At 47.2% G+C, this 19,887-nt stretch overlaps 1 protein-coding gene across 1 annotated transcript in view; it reads left to right on the top strand.

Annotated features, from left to right (window-relative positions):
- Window positions 1-19,887, top strand: part of lin9 (lin-9 DREAM MuvB core complex component) — a 119,340-nt gene that overhangs the window by 21,910 nt on the left and 77,543 nt on the right. Inside the window, exons 2-7 of the mRNA XM_072500221.1 lie at window positions 1,205-1,312; window positions 6,538-6,671; window positions 6,774-6,899; window positions 10,791-10,948; window positions 11,719-11,852; window positions 18,634-18,753. Of these exons, the coding sequence (XP_072356322.1) occupies window positions 1,301-1,312; window positions 6,538-6,671; window positions 6,774-6,899; window positions 10,791-10,948; window positions 11,719-11,852; window positions 18,634-18,753 (684 nt within the window). The 5' untranslated portion in view covers window positions 1,205-1,300. The remainder of the gene's footprint in view (window positions 1-1,204; window positions 1,313-6,537; window positions 6,672-6,773; window positions 6,900-10,790; window positions 10,949-11,718; window positions 11,853-18,633; window positions 18,754-19,887) is intronic.

Below are 19,887 nucleotides of genomic sequence, written 5' to 3'. Positions count from 1 at the left end.
TACCTCGGTACACATGATAAATCCAAATCCAGACACTCGGGGTAATGCTCTGGTAACCGGGATTGAATCCCAGCACAGCAGATAGTGAAATTTGAATTCAATAAAAATATGGAATTAAAAGTCTAATGATCATGAAACCATTGTCGATTGCCGTAAAAAAAAAAAAAAATTAAACATTTTTTAAAAATCCATCTGGTTCACTAATGTCCTTGGGGAAGGAAATCTGCTTTCCTTACCCGGTCTGGCCTACATGTGACTCCAGACCCACAGCAATGTGGTTCACTCTTAAAATGCCACTCAGTTCCAGGGCAATTGGGGATGGACAGCAAATGCTGGCCTTGCCAGCGGCACCCACTTCCCTTGAAAGAATAAGGGGGGGGGGGGAACTGTGGGCAGCCAACCCAATTTTAGTAGTTGCTGGCTGGGAAATGGTTAAAAGTGCTCAAGGATGCTCTATTGATATGGATTTGCAAAGTAAAACAGTGCAAGCCAAAGTGAGGGCAGTTAATTTCTTGTACCTCCTCCAGCTCCTCCCAGACCCCTCTGAAACTTTGGGTATCCTGCATTCACTCCACTCCTAGATTTCTTCCATTGTATGTGCGCATACTGCCACCCCATTAACTCTCGCCTCCTTCCACCACCAGAATGAGGCCTGCTTGATTCCTCTGTCCTTATATTCCAGGCGGATTGAGTAAAATCTCTCTCTAGCTGCTGTAATGAATATGAGTTGAATGATGACCTGATGTAAAATCTCAGCAGAGTACATTACCCAGTGAGAACCAGGCAGCTCCAGGTCCAATCCTCGGTCTAATCCAAAATGGCTTTGAGAACTCTCTATTTGAAAATTGGCTCAGTTTCTTGACACACGTCACTATCCAGAAGAGTTTGCATGTATAAACACCAGGTCAGGGAACCGGATCAGGTCTGCCTGTGAGGCCCTGTACAGTTGAAAGCAGGTCCTCACTTTTTCTCTTGGCTCATCCATTGAAAAATTACCATGTTCCTGGAAGCCATAGGAACCATATCCCCAACAAGGTTGTTGGCACTGTGATTCAGTGGGCTATGAGAGAGAAATTGTTGAGATTCTGTATATTGCACTCTATCAATAAAGGGCAATTCCAGCAATTGATAGAAATCTGTTCTTGTCTCTGTGTTGCAAGGTGTTTGGGATCTGACATTTTTGTAAAATGTTCAATTCATTCAGCCAACAAGAAGCACGAAAAGGAGTCGATTCTTGAGTGAAGAGGAGGAGAGGCAGCTGCAGAATACCAAGTCTCCGAAAAGGAACCAGAGAGTTGCCATGCAACCTCAGGTACGATCTCCCTTACTTTGAAGAAAACCACATTTTGTGACTGACTACCTGGCATGAGGATTTTTAAATAAAAGTGACAAATAAAAGTTCACAGCGTAAGAGTTTCTCTACTGCTTGCACCATCCCTGGCTGAGAGGATAGGGTGGCTGGCTTTCATTCAGGCCTTTGCCAGTGCTTCTCGTGTCAGCAGCTAAGAGGTAAGTCGGAGCAGACTGAAGTGCCTTGTTAATCCTGCATCAACCCCCACCTCATTGTATGGGAAGTGTATCTCATCAATGTGATAGTCACCACTAGCAGTATTATATGTATTACGGTATGGCCCGTATAGTAGAGCTACATGGGTAAATCCCTGCCTGCTGGCTCCGCCCAGTAGGCAGTGTAATAATGTGGTGCTGCAGCCATTCTGGTTCCAGCTACAGAAGGCATCTTTGCTCAATAAAGCCTCGATTATTCCACTACTCTCATCTTTGTGGTAATTGACGGTGCATCAATTTATTGAGCAAAGAGTTTTAAAAACTATGGATCTCCACATCAAGCCTGATCGTCTGCAGCTGAGCCCTCAAGCAGCCAACGCCACGTCCGCCTTTGACCACTGGCTAGCCTGCTTCGAAAGCTACCTCCGAACATCCACTGCGGAACCCTCGGACTCGCAGAAGCTCCAAGTCCTATATTCACGAGTGAGCCCTGACATTTTTCCTCTCATCCGGGATGCGCCCACTTATTCCGAAGCGATGGAGCTCCTGAAGGGACATTACATTCGACCAGTCAATCAAGTATACGCCAGGCACCTCCTGTCCACGAGACAGCAACTCCCCAGGGAGTATCTGGACGATTTCTGGCGTGCCCTGAACAACCTGGGTAGGAACTGTGACTGCCAGGCAGTTTCGGCAGTCCAGCACACCAAACGTTTAATGAGACGCTTACGTAACGGGCATGAAGTCTGCGTATGTCCGCCAGCGGCTACTGGAAGGGGGTATGCTTGATCTTGCGGGAATTAGGCAGCTTCTAACTCGTTAGAAGTGGCCACCCGTAACGTCCAATCATATGCCCCCAACCGCACGGCACCCTCGTGGGCCCCACCAGCTGCCGATTCCAGCTCACCGCAAGCCTGCGCCGCATGGCAGCCAGCCAACCCTGGGGGGCCCAAGTGCTATTTTTGCAGGCAGAACAAACACCCCAGGCAGCGCTGCCCGGCGTGGCGTGCGACCTGCAACGGATGTGGGAAGAAGGGACACTTTGTTTCTGTTTGCCAGGCCCGGTCGGTTGCCGCTGTTTCCAAGCCCGATGTTCCTACAACCCCCAGGGGCGCCGCCATTTTCCTCTTCACAAGCCACGTGGGCGCCGCCATCTTTGATGCCGCCCGCTGTGGGCGCCGCCATCTTCGGCGCCATTTTGGACGGCGCCCAAGGACCCCTGCTCGTCTGGCCGTTCATCGTCAGCTGCTAACTCCACCACCACTGACCAGCTCGGGACCTCCAAGCATCTGCCGCAGCTCGCCCCGATCACCCGGGATCAGTCCCGGCCCCGCAACTTCGCGACCGCAACAACGACAGTGAAGATCGATGGGCACGAGACGACCTGCCTTTTTTACTTCGGGAGCACAGAGAGCTTCATCCACCCCACTACGGTAAGGCGCTGCTCCCTCGCGGTACACCCCGTCACCCAGAAAATCTCCCTGGCCGCCGGATCCCATTCCATGGAAATCCAGGGGTACTGCATCGCGGCCCTCACCGTCCAAGACGTAGAGGTTGAACAACTTCCAGCTCTACGTCCTCCCCCACCTCTGCGCTGCCCTGTTACTCGGCCTGGACTTCCAGTGCCATCTCCAAAGCTTAACCTTAAAATTTGGCGGACCCCTACCCCCCTCACCGTATGCGGCCTCACGACCCTTAAGGTCGATCCACCTGCCCTGTTTGCGAATCTCACCCCGGATTGCAAACCCGTCGCCACCAGGAGCAGACGGTACAGTGCCCAGGACAGGACCTTCATCAGGTCGGAGGTCCAATGGCTTCTGCAGGAAGGGGTCATTGAGGCCAGCAACAGCCCCTGGAGAGCTCAAGTGATAGTAGTAAAGACTGGGGCGAAGCACAGGATGGTCATTGACTACAGTCAGACCATCAGTCGGTACACGCAGCTCGACGCATACCCCCTCCCACGCATATCTGACATGGTCAATCAGATTGCGCAGTATCGGGTCTTTTCCACAGTGGACCTGAAGTCCGCCTACCACCAGCTCCCCATCCAGCCGGAGGACCGCCAATACACTGCGTTTGAAGCAGACGACCGCCTCTATCACTTCCTTAGGGTTCCCTTCAGCGTCACTAATGGGGTCTCGGTCTTCCAGCGAGAGATGGACCGAATGGTTGACCGGTACGGACTGCAGGTCACTTTCCCTTACCTAGATAACGTCACCATCTGCGGCCACGATCAGCAGGACCACGACGCAAACCTCCAAAAATTCCTCCAGACCCCAAACTCCTTAGCCTCACGTACAATAAGGAGAAATGTGTGTTCCGCACCAACCACTTAGCCATCCTTGGCTATGTCGTGGAAAATGGTCCTAGGGCCCGACCCCGACCGCATGCACCCCTCATGGAACTCCCAAGGCCCTGAAACGATACCTGGGGGTTTTCTCCTACTATGCCTAGTGGGTCCCTAATTATGCGGACAAGGCCCGTCCACTCATTTAGTCCACAGTTTTTCCCCTGACGACTGAGGCCCCCAGGCCTTCAACCGCATTAAGGCAGACATCGCCAAGGCCACTCTCCTTTCGGGTCGAGAGCGATGCATCGGACATAGGTCTGGCCGCCACCCTCAACCAGGCGGGCAGGCCCGTGGCCTTCTTTTCCTGCACCCTCCATGCCTCCAAAATTCGTCACTCCTCTGTCGAAAAGGAGGCCCAAGCCATTGTGGAAACTGTGAGACATTGGAGGCATTACCTGGCCGGCAGGAGATTCACTCTCCTCACTGACCAACAGTCGGTTGCCTTTATGTTTAATAATACACAGCGGGACAAGATCAAAAGCGACAAGATTTTGAGGTGGAGGATCGAGCTCTCCACCTATAACTGAGATCTTGTATCACCCGGGAAAGCTCAATGCGCTCCCGGATGCCCTATCCCGTGATACATGTGCCAGCGCACAAGTGGACCGACTCCGGGCTCTCCACTATGACCTCTGCCACTCGGGGGTCACCCGGTTCTTCCATTTCATCAAGGCCCGCAACCTGCCCTCCTCCATTGAGGAGGTCAGGACCGTCACCAGAGACTGCCAGGTCTGCGCAGAGTGCAAGCCGCACTTCTACCGGCCAGATCGAGCGCACCTGGTGAAGGCCTCCCGCCCCTTTGAGCGCCTCAGCATGGACTTCAAAGGGCCCCTCCACCGACCGCAACACGTACTTTCTGAACGTGATTGATGAGTACTCGCGGTTCCCTTTCGCCATCCCATGCCCCGATATGACTTCTGCCACGGTAATTAAAGCCCTCCACAGCATCTTCACTCTGTTCGGTTTCCCCAGCTACATCCACAGCGATCGGGGATACTCCTTTATGAGCAATGAGCTGCGTCAGTTCCTGCTCAGCAAGGGCATTGCCTTGAGCAGGACCACCAGCTACAATCCCCGGGGAAATGGGCAGGTGGAGAGGGAGAACGTGACAGTCTGGAAGGCCGTCCTGCTGGCCCTGCGGTCTAAAAATCTCCCGGTCTCCCGCTGGCAGGAGGTCCTCCCCGACGCACTCCACTCCATCCGATCGCTCCTCTGCACCACGACGAACGAGACCCCTCACGAACGTGTGTTTGCCTTCCCCAGGATTCCACCTTCGGGGTCTCGCTCCCAACATGGCTGACAGTTCCTGGACCTGTCCCCCTTCGCAAGCATGTGCGGACCCATAAGTCGGACCCCTTGGTCGAAAAAGCCTACCTCCTACATGCGAACCTGCTGTACGCCTACGTGGCACACCCCGACGGGCACCAGGACACAATCTCCCTCCGGGACCTGGCACCCGCTGGATCCCCACCCCCGACCTGACACCGCGCCCCCCCCCCCCCCGGTTGCCTCATTCACCCCTGCGCCACTCACCCTCCCTCCAGCGAACCTCACCGCAGCCCCCACCCCAGTAGGATCCGTCCTCCCACTGGTTCCACTCAGGGGTGCCGAAGACGAGGACAACACGCTCCTTGAGTCACAGGTGACCAAGTCGGCGCCCAAATCACCACCAGTACTGAGGCGATCGCAGAGGAGGGTCAAGGCCCCCGACAGACTGAACTTGTAATGTTTTTCACCACCCCCACCGGACTCTTTTTTTTTTTTTTTCTAACAGGGGGTGAATGTGGTAGTCACCACTAGTAGTATTACGGTATGGCCCGTACAGTAGAGGTACATGGGTAAATCCCTGCCTGCTGGCTCCGCCCAGTAGGCGGCGTATAAATGTGTGTGTTCGCCGGTGCTGCAGCCATTCTGGTTCCAGCTACAGGAGGCACAACATCTTTGCTCAATAAAGCCTCGATTATTCCACTACTCTCGTCTTTGTGGTAATTGACAGTGCATCAATCTGCTTGACACCACTCCAGAGACGCCTAACTACAACCAGACAAAGCAACAGAATACTGTCAAAATGGTACAATGGATGGGGAAGAGTGTTGTACCAAAACCATGAAGAGGGCTGATGGTAATAGATTTTGAGTGTTGTTCTGTTTTCAGAGTACCATGTTCTGGAAATGTTTCTGGGAGGAACCTTGAGTTTGATTTTCTCCATTCCGCAGCAGGCCAAGCTAGGACTGGGTCCTGGCCCTGGCCAGGCTCAGATAAAAGCTAAAGTTGCCTGAGTATGATGCAGCACCGCGGTAACAGCCCTTCAACAAAAGTGACGTTTTGTAGTTTCCTTTATAGCAATCGTCCCACAGCCTCAAGGTCAGCAATCAGGAGTACTTTGCCCTCTGGGCTCTTGTCTACTGGAAATGGGGCCAAGATTCTCCAAAAGTGTAACATGTGCCTCTTGCTGCCTCTTTCCTTTACTCCAGGCTGATCTAGAACTCTCGTCACATGGGTGAAAGGTCAAGTGCAACCGAAACCCTTCCTTTTAAAAAAAAAAGATTTAAAACATTTTGCTGTTTGTTCATTTGAACTTCATAAAACATTCAACTTCCATCTTTCTGATACATGATATATATTTTTTAATTATTGTGGGCTTTTCCTTCCAATTTCAATAAAATACAATCTCTCGTCAGAAACTTTCTGCAGCCTTGGCAACGCCCGACAAGAAGGCTGCCCAGAAGATCGGCTTACGCCTGCGTAACCTGCTAAAACTTCCCAAGGCGCACAAGTGGTGCATCTACGAGTGGTTTTACTCAAATATTGACAAGTAAGTTTTTATTTAACTTTCCTGATATTTAATTCCGCAAACTCCATGTTTTTTGCCCTCCCCACCCCACATGTGTAAGATTTGATGTATTCTGTTTCCTAGGCCGCTTTTCGAGGGGGATAATGATTTCTGTGTGTGCCTGAAGGAGTCCTTCCCAAATCTAAAAACCAGGAAGTTGACCAGAGTCGAGTGGGGCAAAATCAGGAGGCTAATGGGAAAACCAAGGCGGTGAGTGTCCGGGATGGGAGCAGATACACAAGGTACGGTGCTTCAGGACTTGGGACCCTTGTCTATTCCATTGGAACCTTGTGGTGAATTGTGAATTGATCATTGGGCAAGTGCCAGGGGGAGAAGGAAATTACACCAAAAGCTGCTGGATTGTTTTTAAGCACTCAACCGGTTGACTGATTAACCTCCAGAGAACGCAGCTTGCTATGACTAGTCTACTCGTACTGCAATTCCACAGTCCTGCTGCATTGTCTGTGAAGAGAACTAGCAAGCTGCTACATTCTCCACACATTCACTGCGTTCGGCTGTGTCAAGAGGACGAATAAGTCTTGAATGTGGTTTTCTGTATTCAGTGGCTGCTTGCAAGTTAAGGTGGTCTAGACCTTACTTGCTGTAAAATAATAGCCACGATAACCACTTGTATAGCGCTGTTTACGTGAGAGGCAAGGCACGTCCCAGGAATATTGTAAATTAAATTATCCTTCAGGAGATATATGGTCAGATGACCATAAAACTTTGCGAAACGGGACTGTCTTAAAACAGGAGAGATAGCGACAGAGGTGCAGAGAGGGATTTTAGAGCTTAGGCCCTATGCAGCTGAAGACATGGCCACCAATAGTGGAGCATAGAAAATCAAGGATGCCTCAACCGGCCAGAATTAGGTGAACAAGGATAACTGAGTTGTAGACTAAAGAGGATGACCAAGATGGGGAGGAGCAGGGCCATGGAGAGAATTGAAAATAAGGATGAGTACGTTAAAATTGAGACATTTCTTGACTGGGAGTCCATGTATGTCCATGAGCACAGGGGTGTTGGGGGAAATGACTTGAGTTAAGACGACTGCAGCAGAGTTTTGGATGACCAAGTTTATGGAGGGTAGCATGTGGGACACCAGCCAGGAGTGTATTGAATTTTAAAATGTATTGGCAAGCAAATCGATGAGATTTTAAAAATTCATTTCTAGGATGTGGCTGTTGCTAGTTGGCCAATATTTATTTCCCATCCCTAATTGGATGGTTCCTTGGACCGAGTGGCCATTTCGGAGGGCAGTTAAGAGTCAACCCCATTTCTGTGCATCTGGAGAACAGGTGAGGATGGCAGATTTCAAGGGCAGTTCAGTGGCACAGTGGTTAGCACTGCTGCCTCACGGCGCTGAGGACCCAGGTTCGAATCCTGACCCTGGGTCACTGTCCGTGTGGAGTTTGCATGTTCTCCCCAAGTCTTTCACCACAACTCAAAGATGTGCAGGGTAGGTGGATTTGCCACATTGAATTGTCCCTTAATTGGAAAAAATAATTGGGTACTCTAAATTTATTTTTTTTAAAGGATGGCAGATTTCCATCTGAAAATTTCAGGATTTTCTTCCCTAAAGGAAGGATGTTAATCAGCCAGAGGTATTTTCTTTTTTAAAGCAATCGACAATGGTTTCATTGTCATCATTAGATTTTTAATTTTGGATTTTTATTGAATTCCGCTATCACCATTTGTCTCATTGGGATTTGAATTTGGGTCCTAGAGGATTACTCTGGGCCTTTGGATTACAGACCAGTGACAATAACACTACACCATCACCTCCCTTAATGTCTCCTTAACGTACCGATACATTAAGAGTAGGAGGATAACTAAAGCAAGAGTAGGACCATAAACGTCCAAAAAAGATTTTCTCTGTGTTCATAAAAGAAGGGGACAATGCAGACATTGTAGTTGAGGAGGAGGAATGGAAATATTGGATGTGATAAACATAGGGAGAGAGAAAGTATTAAGGAAATTAGCATCCTTGAAATTGGATAAATCGGCAGTTTCGGATTAAATGTTCCTACCCCAGGCTGTTAAGAAACCAGGGAGGACATAACAGAGGGTCTGGCCGTAATTATCTAATCCTCACTGGATACAGGTGTGGTGTTGGAGATCTGCTAATGTTGTACATTGGTACACAGTATGGCATAGTCGCACAGTGGTTAGCACTGTTGCTTCACAGAGTCAGGGACCCAGGCTTGGGCCACTGTCTGCATGTTTTCCCTGTGTCTGTGGGTTTCCTCCGGGCGCTCGGGTTTCCTGCTACAAGTCCCAAAAGACATGCTGTTAGGTGAATTGGACATTCTGAATTCTCCCTCTGTGACCCGAACAGGCGCCGGAATATGGCGACTAGGGGATTTTCGCAGTAACTTCATTGCAGTGTTAATGTAAGCCTACTTGTGACAGGTCCCACCTGCTTTGGAAGAAATCCCAATGGTCCAGAAATCTGAAACCCTCCCTCCTACACCACTGGTTTAGCCACGTGTTTAGCTGCACTATCCTCCTATTTCTAACCTCGCTGGCACGTGGCACAGGGAGTAATCGTGAGATTACAACCCTAGAGGAACTGCTTCTTAGCTTACTGCATAACTCCCTGAACTCCTTCTGCATGACCTCGTCGCTCTTCCTGCCTATGTCGTTAGCACCTATGTGTGCTACAACCTCTGGCTGTTCACCTTCCCCCTTCAGGATCTCCTGTGTTCATTCAGAGACATCCACACCCGTCATGGGAGAGCAGCATAGAAACATAGAAAATGGAGCAGGAGGAGGCCATTCGGCCCTTTGAGCCTGCTCCGCCATTCATTATGATCATGGCTGATCATCCAACTCAGCAGCCTAATCCTGATTTCTCACCTGATGAAGGAGCTATGCTCCGAAAGCTAATGATTCCAAGCAAACCTGTTGGACTTTAACCTGGTGCTGTAAGACTTTTTACTATATCTAACTGCTTCTTGAAAACATACAATGGTTTGGCCTCAACTACTTCCTGTGGTAACGAATTCCGCAAGTTCACCACTCTCTGGGTGAAGAAATTTCTCCTCATCTCTGTCCCAATTGGCCTACCCCGTGTCCTCAGACTGTGACCCCTGCTTCTGGACACACTCACCATCAGGAACATCCTTCCTGTATCTACCCTGTCCAGTCCTGATAGAATTTTATAGGTTTCTATGAAATCCCCCCCCTCCTCGTTCCTCTGAACTCCAGCAATCCTAATCAGCAGCTAGAGGATTCCTCCTCTTCCCTTCATCCTACAGGCATCCAGCTGTGTCTCTGCCAGCTTTTCCTCACCAAGTTCCTGACATTCTGGGATAAAAGCTGCCGCCTTTACTCAGTTGAATGCCTGAGTCCTGATGCTGCAAAACTTTTCTCGCCTTCAGTTGCATTGGCAAATAGCAGTAAAAACAAAAGGGCAATGTGGTATTGTCAGGTGGGCAAGCAAAGGCACTGGACTAGTAATTGAGAGACCCAGGGTAATGCTCTGGGGGCCCGGGTTCGAATCCCACCATTGCAGATGGTGAAATTTAATTTGAATAAATATCTAGAATTAAAAATCTAATGATGACCGTGAAACCATTATCGATCGTCGTAAAAACCCAGCTGTTTTATTAATGTTCTTTGTGGAAGGAAATCTGCCATCCTTATCTGGTCTGGTCTATATGTGACTCCATGGCAATGTGGTTGACTCTTAAAGTCCTGGGCAATAAATGCTGGCCCAACCAGCGACACCCCCCACCCCATGAATGAATAAAGCAAAAGAAGCAGGGAAAAGCAATTGAGAAGGGAGAAAGACTAGGTGCGGTGCACGCGCGTGCACGCGCACACACATACATACAAAGAAATCTGACATTTAATGGGTTGGAGTTAGATGATCCAACTTGATTTAATGCAGAGCTATCCAATAATCCTATTGCTAACATGAACCCACCGACAGCATCGGTGGAACGGTGCTCTGGGTCCAAAACTCATTGTGTGGTCCCAACATCTCACAGAGGATTATGTCCCATGTGAAAATGCTAGTTCAGTCATTAAAGTGGCAATTACAGCCATAGATGTCATACCTGGCATACTGTTGTAACCCGATCTCCTGTATCGCAGATGTTCGGCAGCATTCTTTGCGGAAGAGCGGTCGGCCTTGCAACACAAACGACACAAGATCAGACTCCTGCAACAGAGGAAAGTGACAGAGCTGTCCCAGTACAAAGATCTCCCAGATGAAATCCCATTACCTCTAGTTATAGGGACAAAAGTCACGGGTAAGTCATTACCTCAGCACTGTCGTACATCGTGTCCTTACTTTCTCCCACTTGGAGTACCATGCACACAGTTCTGATATAGAAGCATTGGAGAAGTTACAAAAATTATTTACAGGGATGATACCAGAATGAAGAAATTATGCTTACCAGGAACAGGTTGGAACCATTTTTTTAAATCGAGACCCTAGAGGGCCCTAGAAATTATTGAGGGATTTGATAGGATAGACATAAGGATGTTTCCTCTTGTCTGGAGACCAGAACTCGGGGCCATCAAATCTAGTAGGGAATTAAGAAGAAAGTCTTTACCCAGAGAGTGTTAGTATATGAAACTCTGCCACAGAGAATAGCTGAGACAAAGAACATCAACGCATTTAAGGATAAGCTGGATGAGGGAGAAAGGAATAGAAGGAAATGCAGATAGAGTTAGATGAAGTCAGGTTGGAGGAGGTACATGGAGCATGAACAATGATGAGGTCAAGTTGCACTAAAGTCCTGTTTCTGTGCTTTATTTTTGTATGTAAAAGTTTTTAGAATTACGTTAGTGTCTAATGAGAACCATAGCAATGATGATGCTATGGGCCTTAAAATCCAGGAGATCACAAAGTAAATACCAATACCAATCACTGCTATTAAACCCAAATGCAGAAAGGGCTATTGCAAGGTGCTGGGTTCATTGGCAGCACTAAAATAGCTAGTGTTGTCATTCAGTAACCTATTGGACCCTGGTTAAGTTTGTGATTGTTTCTCCTCTCCACCATACCTCACTTTAGCACGACTTCGAGGTTTTCACGACGGCCTGTTTACGGGGCAGATCGATGCTGTGGACACAATTAACGCAACGTATCGAGTCACGTTTGACAGGACGGGATTGGGAACGCACACTGTACCTGATTACGAAGTCCTTGTGAGTAAATAATTGGGGTTTTTTTTCATTGTTTTTCGGGTGACAATTCCCAAATTTGAGAAGCAGAAATGTCAATGAGGTGTTTTTAAGTAGTATTTTTTAACTAGCTGAAATCTTTCCTGGGAATGGTGAACTATTATGGCAGGTTCCTTCCAAACCTGGCCACCACCATGGCACCATTACACCAGTTGTTAAGGAAACACCAACGTTGGCAGTGGAAGGAGCAGCAAGAGGAAGCTTTCTGCTTGGTAAAATAAGCTGTGCGATCTTTGAAGCTTTTAGTTCATTTTGACCCGGGAAGCCAATTATAGCCATATACGACGTGTCACCAGATTGCCCACATTGGAAAGAGGGACTAGACGGCATCTGTGGTATTAAAAAGTTCCACCAATACGTTTACGGACGGCAATTCACAATAACTGACCGTAAGCCGCTATTGGGTCTTTTGAAAGAGGACAAGCCAAAACCACCAATTGCCTCCGCCAGGATGCGACGTTGGGCCTTGCTGCTATGTGCTTACAACTATACTTTCCAACACAGGCCTGGCACAGAAATCTCCAATACGAATGCATTGGGTCTAATCCCCTTGCCAAAAAAATTGCCACCATTGCCAGTGCCTCAGGAAATCATCTTGGCACTGATCTTCTTAGAAATTTGGCACACCAGGACAGCCCCATATCACCCTGCATCCAACGGGTTGGTGGAAAGGGCCACACAGACTTTTAAAATTGCTGTGAGGAAGCAATCGGGCCGATTTCCTATTGTCCTACAGCACAACACCCCTAGGCCACCACGTGGGCCATGCTGCCTAAATTGCATATGGGCCATCGCCTCAGAATTCATTTGGGCTTGATGGGCTGTTTATCACAGGGCTAAATCGCTGGCTTTGAAAGCAGACCAAGGCAGGCCAGCAGCACGGTTCGATTCCCGTAACAGCCTCCCCGAACAGGCGCCGGAATGTGGAGACTAGGGGCTTTTCACAGTAACTTCATTTGAAGCCTACTTGTGACAATAAGCGATTTTCATTTCATTTCATATTTCCAAATATGGCGAGGAAGGTGAGTCATGTCAGGCATCATAAAGAAATCAACATACTTCACAAAAGGGTGACAGATCATTCCAGATGGGTAACCTGGAGGTTCTAGTTCAAAGTTTTGCCTCGGGCCCACTCTAGTTAGCCGGTCAGATTATGTGGTAAATGTCAGTGGCGGAAGAATGGTGACCACATGAGGTGGCAGGATACGGTAGCCCCCATTCCAGAACAGATAGGTCCAACTAGCGCCACTGGCATTTCTGTGGCTGTTCTAGAGCGGAGAGAGCCTGGAATTTCAGAGTCAGCCCGTTGGCAGTCCTGGGGGGAGCTGATCAGGCAAGCAGCTCTATAGAACTGGTAGCGTCTCCTGAACCATCTTCCTCTGCAGATTACAATACTACCTGAGAGAGTGGAGCTGGCTGGGGGACTAGGGACGCCTACAGGGGCTCTAAGGTCCCTGGAGAGACTGATACTGTGATGAACACTTTTCCTTTATGGCTCTTTACATTTAACAACAAAGCTATATACAAGGTCATGATAGACTGACTTCAGGATGGAGGGATGTGGTAACGCGGCTCCTTTTAAGGGGGCGCATTTGCGGTCTATGTGATCAGCTTGGGAGCAATTGCGCAGCAGCACGTGAACCCTGGCCAATAGAGAGAGCACGAGGCCCTGGGAGCAGGGGTCCAGGCAGTGTGTACCCCAGAGATGGAGAGTCAAGACCTGTTGTTACTGGGAATCTCCAATGTATTGTCTGGAGCCATCACATTCCTTAACCTCATGTGGGTGCACCAACACCACATCGACTACTGCAGTTCAAGAAGGCAGCTCACCATCAGCTTCTCAAGAGCTATTAGGGATGAAATAAATGGTGGCCTAGCCAGGCCTCATACCGAGTTCAACAATTTCAAACCATGAGCTCTGCCCCCTCCATTTTGTTTCATTTTCAGTTCAGTTTTTTTCCCTCACACCGCCTCTAGGCATATTTTTTTGTTTCTTTGTTCCTCTCTTGCCCCATCACATTCCCTGAGACCCTGGTAGACAGACTCTTCTGTCATTCGATTTCTCCTGCCGCAGACCTTGCTTTGTCCTTGTCCCATCCATCCTTTGCTCAAAACCTATTATATGTCTAATTTTTCTCAGTTTTGGTGAAAGGTCATCAACCTGAAACATTAACCCTGTTTCACGTATGCTACCTGACCTATTTCTAGCGGGGCTTTTTCTGTTTTTGTACCCAGTACTACAACCGTATCAATTTTAAACCCTTGAGTTGTCTGAATTACCTCCTCCTTCATCATGTCATGCCCAGCTGCTTCTTCCTTGGTAAAGACGCATGGAAAGTGTTCACTTCATTCTTCAGGCTCAATGTGCAAATCCCTCTTTTTGATCCCACTCCTTTTGCCGCTCTTTTACTATTTAGATGCTGATAGGTCTGTACTCTGGTTAATATATCTTGTATGTCACCACACTCCTATATCACTCGACAGATCTTGGAACTGAGCTTCATACGTGAAGTAAATTGTCTTTTATTCGGTTAGTTTTGCAGATCATAGAATATACAGTGCAGAAGGAGGCCATTCGGCCCATCGAGTCTGCACCGGCTCTTGTAAAGAGCACCCTACCCAAGGTCAACACCGGCACCCTATCCCCATAACCCAGTAACCCCACCCAACACTAAGGGCAATTTTGGACACTAAGGGCAATTTATCGTGGCCAATCCACCTAACCTGCACATCTTTGGACTGTGGGAGGAAACCGGAGCACCCGGAGGAAACCCACGCACACACAGGGAGGATGTGCAGACTCCGCACAGACAGTGACCCAAGCTGGAATCGAACCTGGGACCTTGGAGCTGTGAAGCAATTGTGCTATCCACAAGGCTACCGTGCTGCCCACTAATGTCTATTAGACACGCCCCCCCCCCCCCCCCCCCCCCTTTACAGTACTATCTCAGTCCATGGTCTGTTAATTAAAGTCCTCCATTATAACAACTCTAGGATTCTGGCACCTTTCTGTAATTTTGCAAATTTGTTCCTCTGAATCTTTCCCACAAGTTGGTGACGGCACCAAGACATTAGTCTTGTCTAATAGACATTAATGTCTATTGATGTCTATTATCAAGTCAGTTTTCTTGCAAATACAGAGTTTTTAAAAGTTTGTTTTGTCCAAAAAAGTACAGAGTACCGAGTTAAATTCAATACAAATTACAGCTCTTGATAATTTCTTCTATTTGAAAACACGATACAGAAAAGTTGCAAATAAACAAAATGGCGGTTCAAAGCGAAAGTAGCTTCAGAAATTAAGTCAAATGATTCCGGAATGAATTGTTCAAAACCAGCATGTACTTTTTAGGATTATTGCTATCACCGATGTCTTTCCCCTTTCTGGCTGTGATTGGGTTGAAGTTATTACAGTTAATTCAATTCGATTGAGATGTCTGTCCATCAAATTTTAATATGGAGTGATTGAAATACGTCTTTCTCATGAGTCTTATCCGTTGTCATGAAAACAGTTTCTGGGAATATAGCCCAGAAACTTTAAATTAGCAAAATGTGTCCTTGGTCTGCCTGGCTTCATTATCTTGATGTTTCTCATGGGATTCAGCACTTTTTTAATGTCATGCTTGAAATATGGTTCTTTTAACAAACCATTTTAAGAAGCCATTTTAAATCTTGGGTCATTTATTCCTTTAAGCTTGTTATATAGTAAAAAGGTAGATTCTATCAGATGCCTCCGGAAAGCTTTTGGATTCCCCTTATGTTCGTTGCCAGTTTCTTCTCATGCTCTCTCTTTGCTTCTCTTATTTGTATTTTCACTTATCCTCTGAACCTTCGATATTCAGCCTGGTTCTCAGTTTATTATCCAACTGACATCTATAATAGACACTTTATTTTCTTCATCTTAATCCCCATTTTGTCATCCAGGGAGCTCTGGATTTGTTTTTCCCCTACCTTTCCCTTTTGTGGAATGTATCTTGACTGTACCTAAAATATCTCTTATTTAAAAGCAGCCCATTGTTCAGTCACCGTTTCTCTGCCACCCTTTAATCCAATTTCCCTGGGTCAGATCCATTCTTACTCCATTGGAAGGGGATTTCCCCAACTCATTATTCTTACTCTGAATTGCTTCTTGTCCTTTTCCATCGCCGACCGAAACCTTATGAAAGATCACTGTCGACTAAATGTTCCCCAATTGAGACTTGGCCCACCTCATTCCCAAGAACAAGGTCCAGCAATGCCTTCTTTCTCAGTGAACGGGAAACATACTGCTACAGCAGAAAATTCTCCTGAACACAATCTAGGAATTCTTGACACGCCCCCCCCCCCCCCCCCTTTACAGTACCATCTCAGTCCATGGTCTGTTAATTAAAGTCCTCCATTATAACAACTCTAGGATTCTGGCACCTTTCTGTAATTTTGCAAATTTGTTCCTCTGAATCTTTCCCACAAGTTGGTGACGGCACCAAGCAATGTAATTGCTTAGCTCTAACCAAATAGATTCTGTCCTTGACATCTCCAGGAAATCCTCTCTCTCCAGCACTGCAATGTTCTCCTTAATCCCAACCCTCCCGCTCTCCTTTTCCTATATTTCCCAAACGCCTTGCATTAGGAGTATTTAATACCCAGTTCTGCCCTTCTTTGAGCCAAGTCTGGGTTATCAGCACATCACAGTTCCACGTGGCAATCTTATTTGTCACACTCTGCGCATTCACATGCATGCACAGTAATCCTAATTCAGACTTTATTACTTGTCTCCAGACTCTGAACTCACCTAATAACTCGCTGTTTACTACTCTAATGCTATCTGTCTCTAACAGTATTCTGTGCACCTTGGTATTCCTCTCTGATATTACCTCCTGGTTCCCATACCCCTGCCAATTTGATTTAAGCCTTCCTGAATAGCACTGGCAAATCGCCCTGCAAGAAAATTGGTCCTAGATCTATCCCTTTTCCCTCGGAACAGATCACAATGTCCCAGGAATCTGAAGCCCTCTCCCCCTGCACCATCTTCCCGGCCACATGTTCATCTGCTCGATCCTCCTGTTTCTATACTTGGTCGTGTGTGGTATCGGGAGTAATCTGGAGATTATTACCTCTGAGCTCCTGCTTGCTAATTTCCCACCTGATTCCCTAAATTCTAACTGTAGGACCACTCATCCGTGTTCCTACTTATATCAGTGGTACCACCTCTGGCTGCTGTGCAGCTGTTCAGTGATATCCTTGGCCTTGATCCCCCATCAGCTGAACTAACCATACTGCCATGGACTTGGCTCTGGCTGCACTGCCCAGATGAACCGTCACTTTAATCAGTATTTAGAACTGAATATTGGTTGGAGAGTGTAATGCACTTGGGCCTTCTGCACTACCTATTTCTTCTTGACTGCCTGGCAGTCACCCATTCCCTCTGTCCCTGCATACTCTTAAACTGCGGGGTGGCCACATCTATAAATATGCCATCCACATAACCCTCAACATCACTGATGCCCCGCAGTGATGCCAGCTGCAGCATGAGCTCCAAAACCCAGTGTGCAAGCTGATGGCACTTCCTGCACATGTGGTTATCCAGGACACGGGAATTGTCGTTGAGTTCCCACAACCTTCAGGATATGCACTCAAGGTGAGAGTTGCCATGCCGTCCCTCTATCTACTAACGAATAAACCTTGCTACTACTAATAACCTCGGATACTAATAACCTTGAGTATAAAGGTAAGGAAGTGTTGTTGCAACAATACAAGGCATTGGTAAGACTGCAACTGGAATATTGTGCACAGTTTTGGTCCCATTATTTGAGGAAAGATGTAGTGGCATTGGAGACAGTTCAGGGATGTATTCCAGAGATGAGGGGTTTGTCATATGAGAGATTAAACAGTTTAGGAGTGTATTCTCTATAGAGTTTAGAAAAATGGGGGGAGATCTAATTGAGGTACACAAGATGCTAAAAGGTATGGATAAAGTAGACGAGGAGCTGGTGCTTCCTCTTGTGGGGCATTCTAAAATGAGAGGTCATAATCTTTGAATAAGGGGTAGCAAATTTAAAACAGATTTGAGGAAAAACTACTTCTCTCAAAGGGTGTGAATCTGTGGAATTTACTACCCCAGAGTGCGGTGGATGCAGGGAGAGTGAGTAAATTTAAGGAAGAGTTAGATAGATTTTTAATTGGCAATGTGTTGAGGGGTTATGGAGAACGGGCAAGATGGTGGAGTTGAGGCCAGGATGGGATCAGCCATGATCACATTGAGGGTGTTAGGCTCGGGAGGCTAAATTGCCTATTCCCGCTCCTAGGTCATGTGTTCCAGGGAGGAGATGCTCTGGCTAATTTTGCAATCTAGCTCTTGGTCTGTAACATTGTAGGTGGCAGATGAAGAACATATCAGCCATGATAGAATGGTGGAGCAGACTCGACGGGCCAAATGGCCTAATTCTGCTCCTATATCATCTTATGAACTTATGAATCCTTAAAGCACAGCAAGAGGCCATTTGGGTGACGTGCCTCTGCTGGATCTTGACAGAACTGTCCAATTAGTCCCATAGACTCTTGCTCCACAGCCCTGCTTGTTGTTGCTTTTGGTTTCTGTAACGATGATGCCAGATGTTCAACAATTATTTCCCCGACTGGGTAGCTTGGCGCGTCAGCTATAGTGTGGGACTGGAAATACGTGTTGCTCTATGATTGCATTATTCAAAAAGAAAAGTCCACATCCGTATTCGAGGTTAAATTTTTAATGTACTTTTTCTGCCCCCCTCAGAGTAACGAGCCTCATGAAACTATGCCCATCACCGCCTTCGCTCAGAAGCAGCGACCCTCCAGGTATTACCTGACACCACCGCGGCTGCCTTACACTACCAGCGCCCAGTCTCCCATCACAGTAAGTTGCTTTCACTTGTTCTGTTACTGGCCTATAAGCAAAAGGAAATGTTCAGAATGGAATCTGGGGATGTGTCATTCTGTGTGTTTTCTTTTCCTCCTTTTGTTCCCTCACTCCTACCCGAAGGATTGTCTGGCCGTCTTCATTGGATTTAGGGACACCACTGTTTCGAAATGGGGGGAGCTCCGAGAAGCATAGAATGCTATAGCGTGATATGAGACATATGCTAACCCTTTGAAAAAGCCTTTGTCTCAATTGTTGATCTGCTCCCATAACCCTATAGATTTTTCCCGTTCAAGTATGTATCCATTTGCCACTTTGCTTCCACTACCCTTTCAGGCAGTGCATTCTAGATCACCGTAAGTCACTGTCCAAAAATAATTCCTTTTCTTGCCCCTGGTTCTTAAAAAAAAAAATTTAAAGTACCCAATTCATTTTTTCCAATTAAGGGGCAATTTAGCGTGGCCAATCCACCTACCCTGCACATTTTTGGGTTGTGGGGGTGAGATCCACGCAAACACGGGGAGAATGTGCAAACTCCACACGGACAGTGACCCAGAGCTGAGATCGAACCTGGGACCAGAGCGCCATGAGGCTGCAGTGCTAACCACTGCGCCAGCGTGCTGCTTTGCCCCTGGTTCTTTTGACAATTACCCTAAATCTATGTCCCCTAGTTTCTGACCCTGAAGCTACAGCATCACATTCTCCATTAAAGTCCTTTTGCAGGAACTGGGTCTAACCCACAAATGTCACTAATGTATTTTGAATTAAAGTAATTTATTGTAAACAATAAAAATGATTGAAATTTACTTTGATTTTTAATGTGATATTTCAGAATTTTCAAAGGTAGCTTATTCCTTAAAATTCCCAACAATATACCACCAGTTTGGATGGATGGTTCAGCTCTGACTGAAATGATCTGGTGGTCAATAAAACTGAGCTTGATTCCGTTGGGCGTTAATAAACAAAAAAATTATTCATCATTGTTTTTCTCCAGTAACTAGCTGGATTCAGATCTTATGAAGGAAATATTCATTCCCAGTTAATGAATAGAAATCGGTTTTCGGTGAAAAGTCTTTCCCCCGATTTACGTTGTATTTGATCAACAAAACAAGGGACTGGTGAAGTAGAACA

This window comes from Scyliorhinus torazame, chromosome 4 (assembly GCF_047496885.1).
Source record: "Scyliorhinus torazame isolate Kashiwa2021f chromosome 4, sScyTor2.1, whole genome shotgun sequence".
Classification (NCBI taxonomy): domain Eukaryota; kingdom Metazoa; phylum Chordata; class Chondrichthyes; order Carcharhiniformes; family Scyliorhinidae; genus Scyliorhinus; species Scyliorhinus torazame.
Note: the sequence above shows the minus strand (reverse complement) of the source record. Positions and strands in the feature narration are given on the sequence as shown.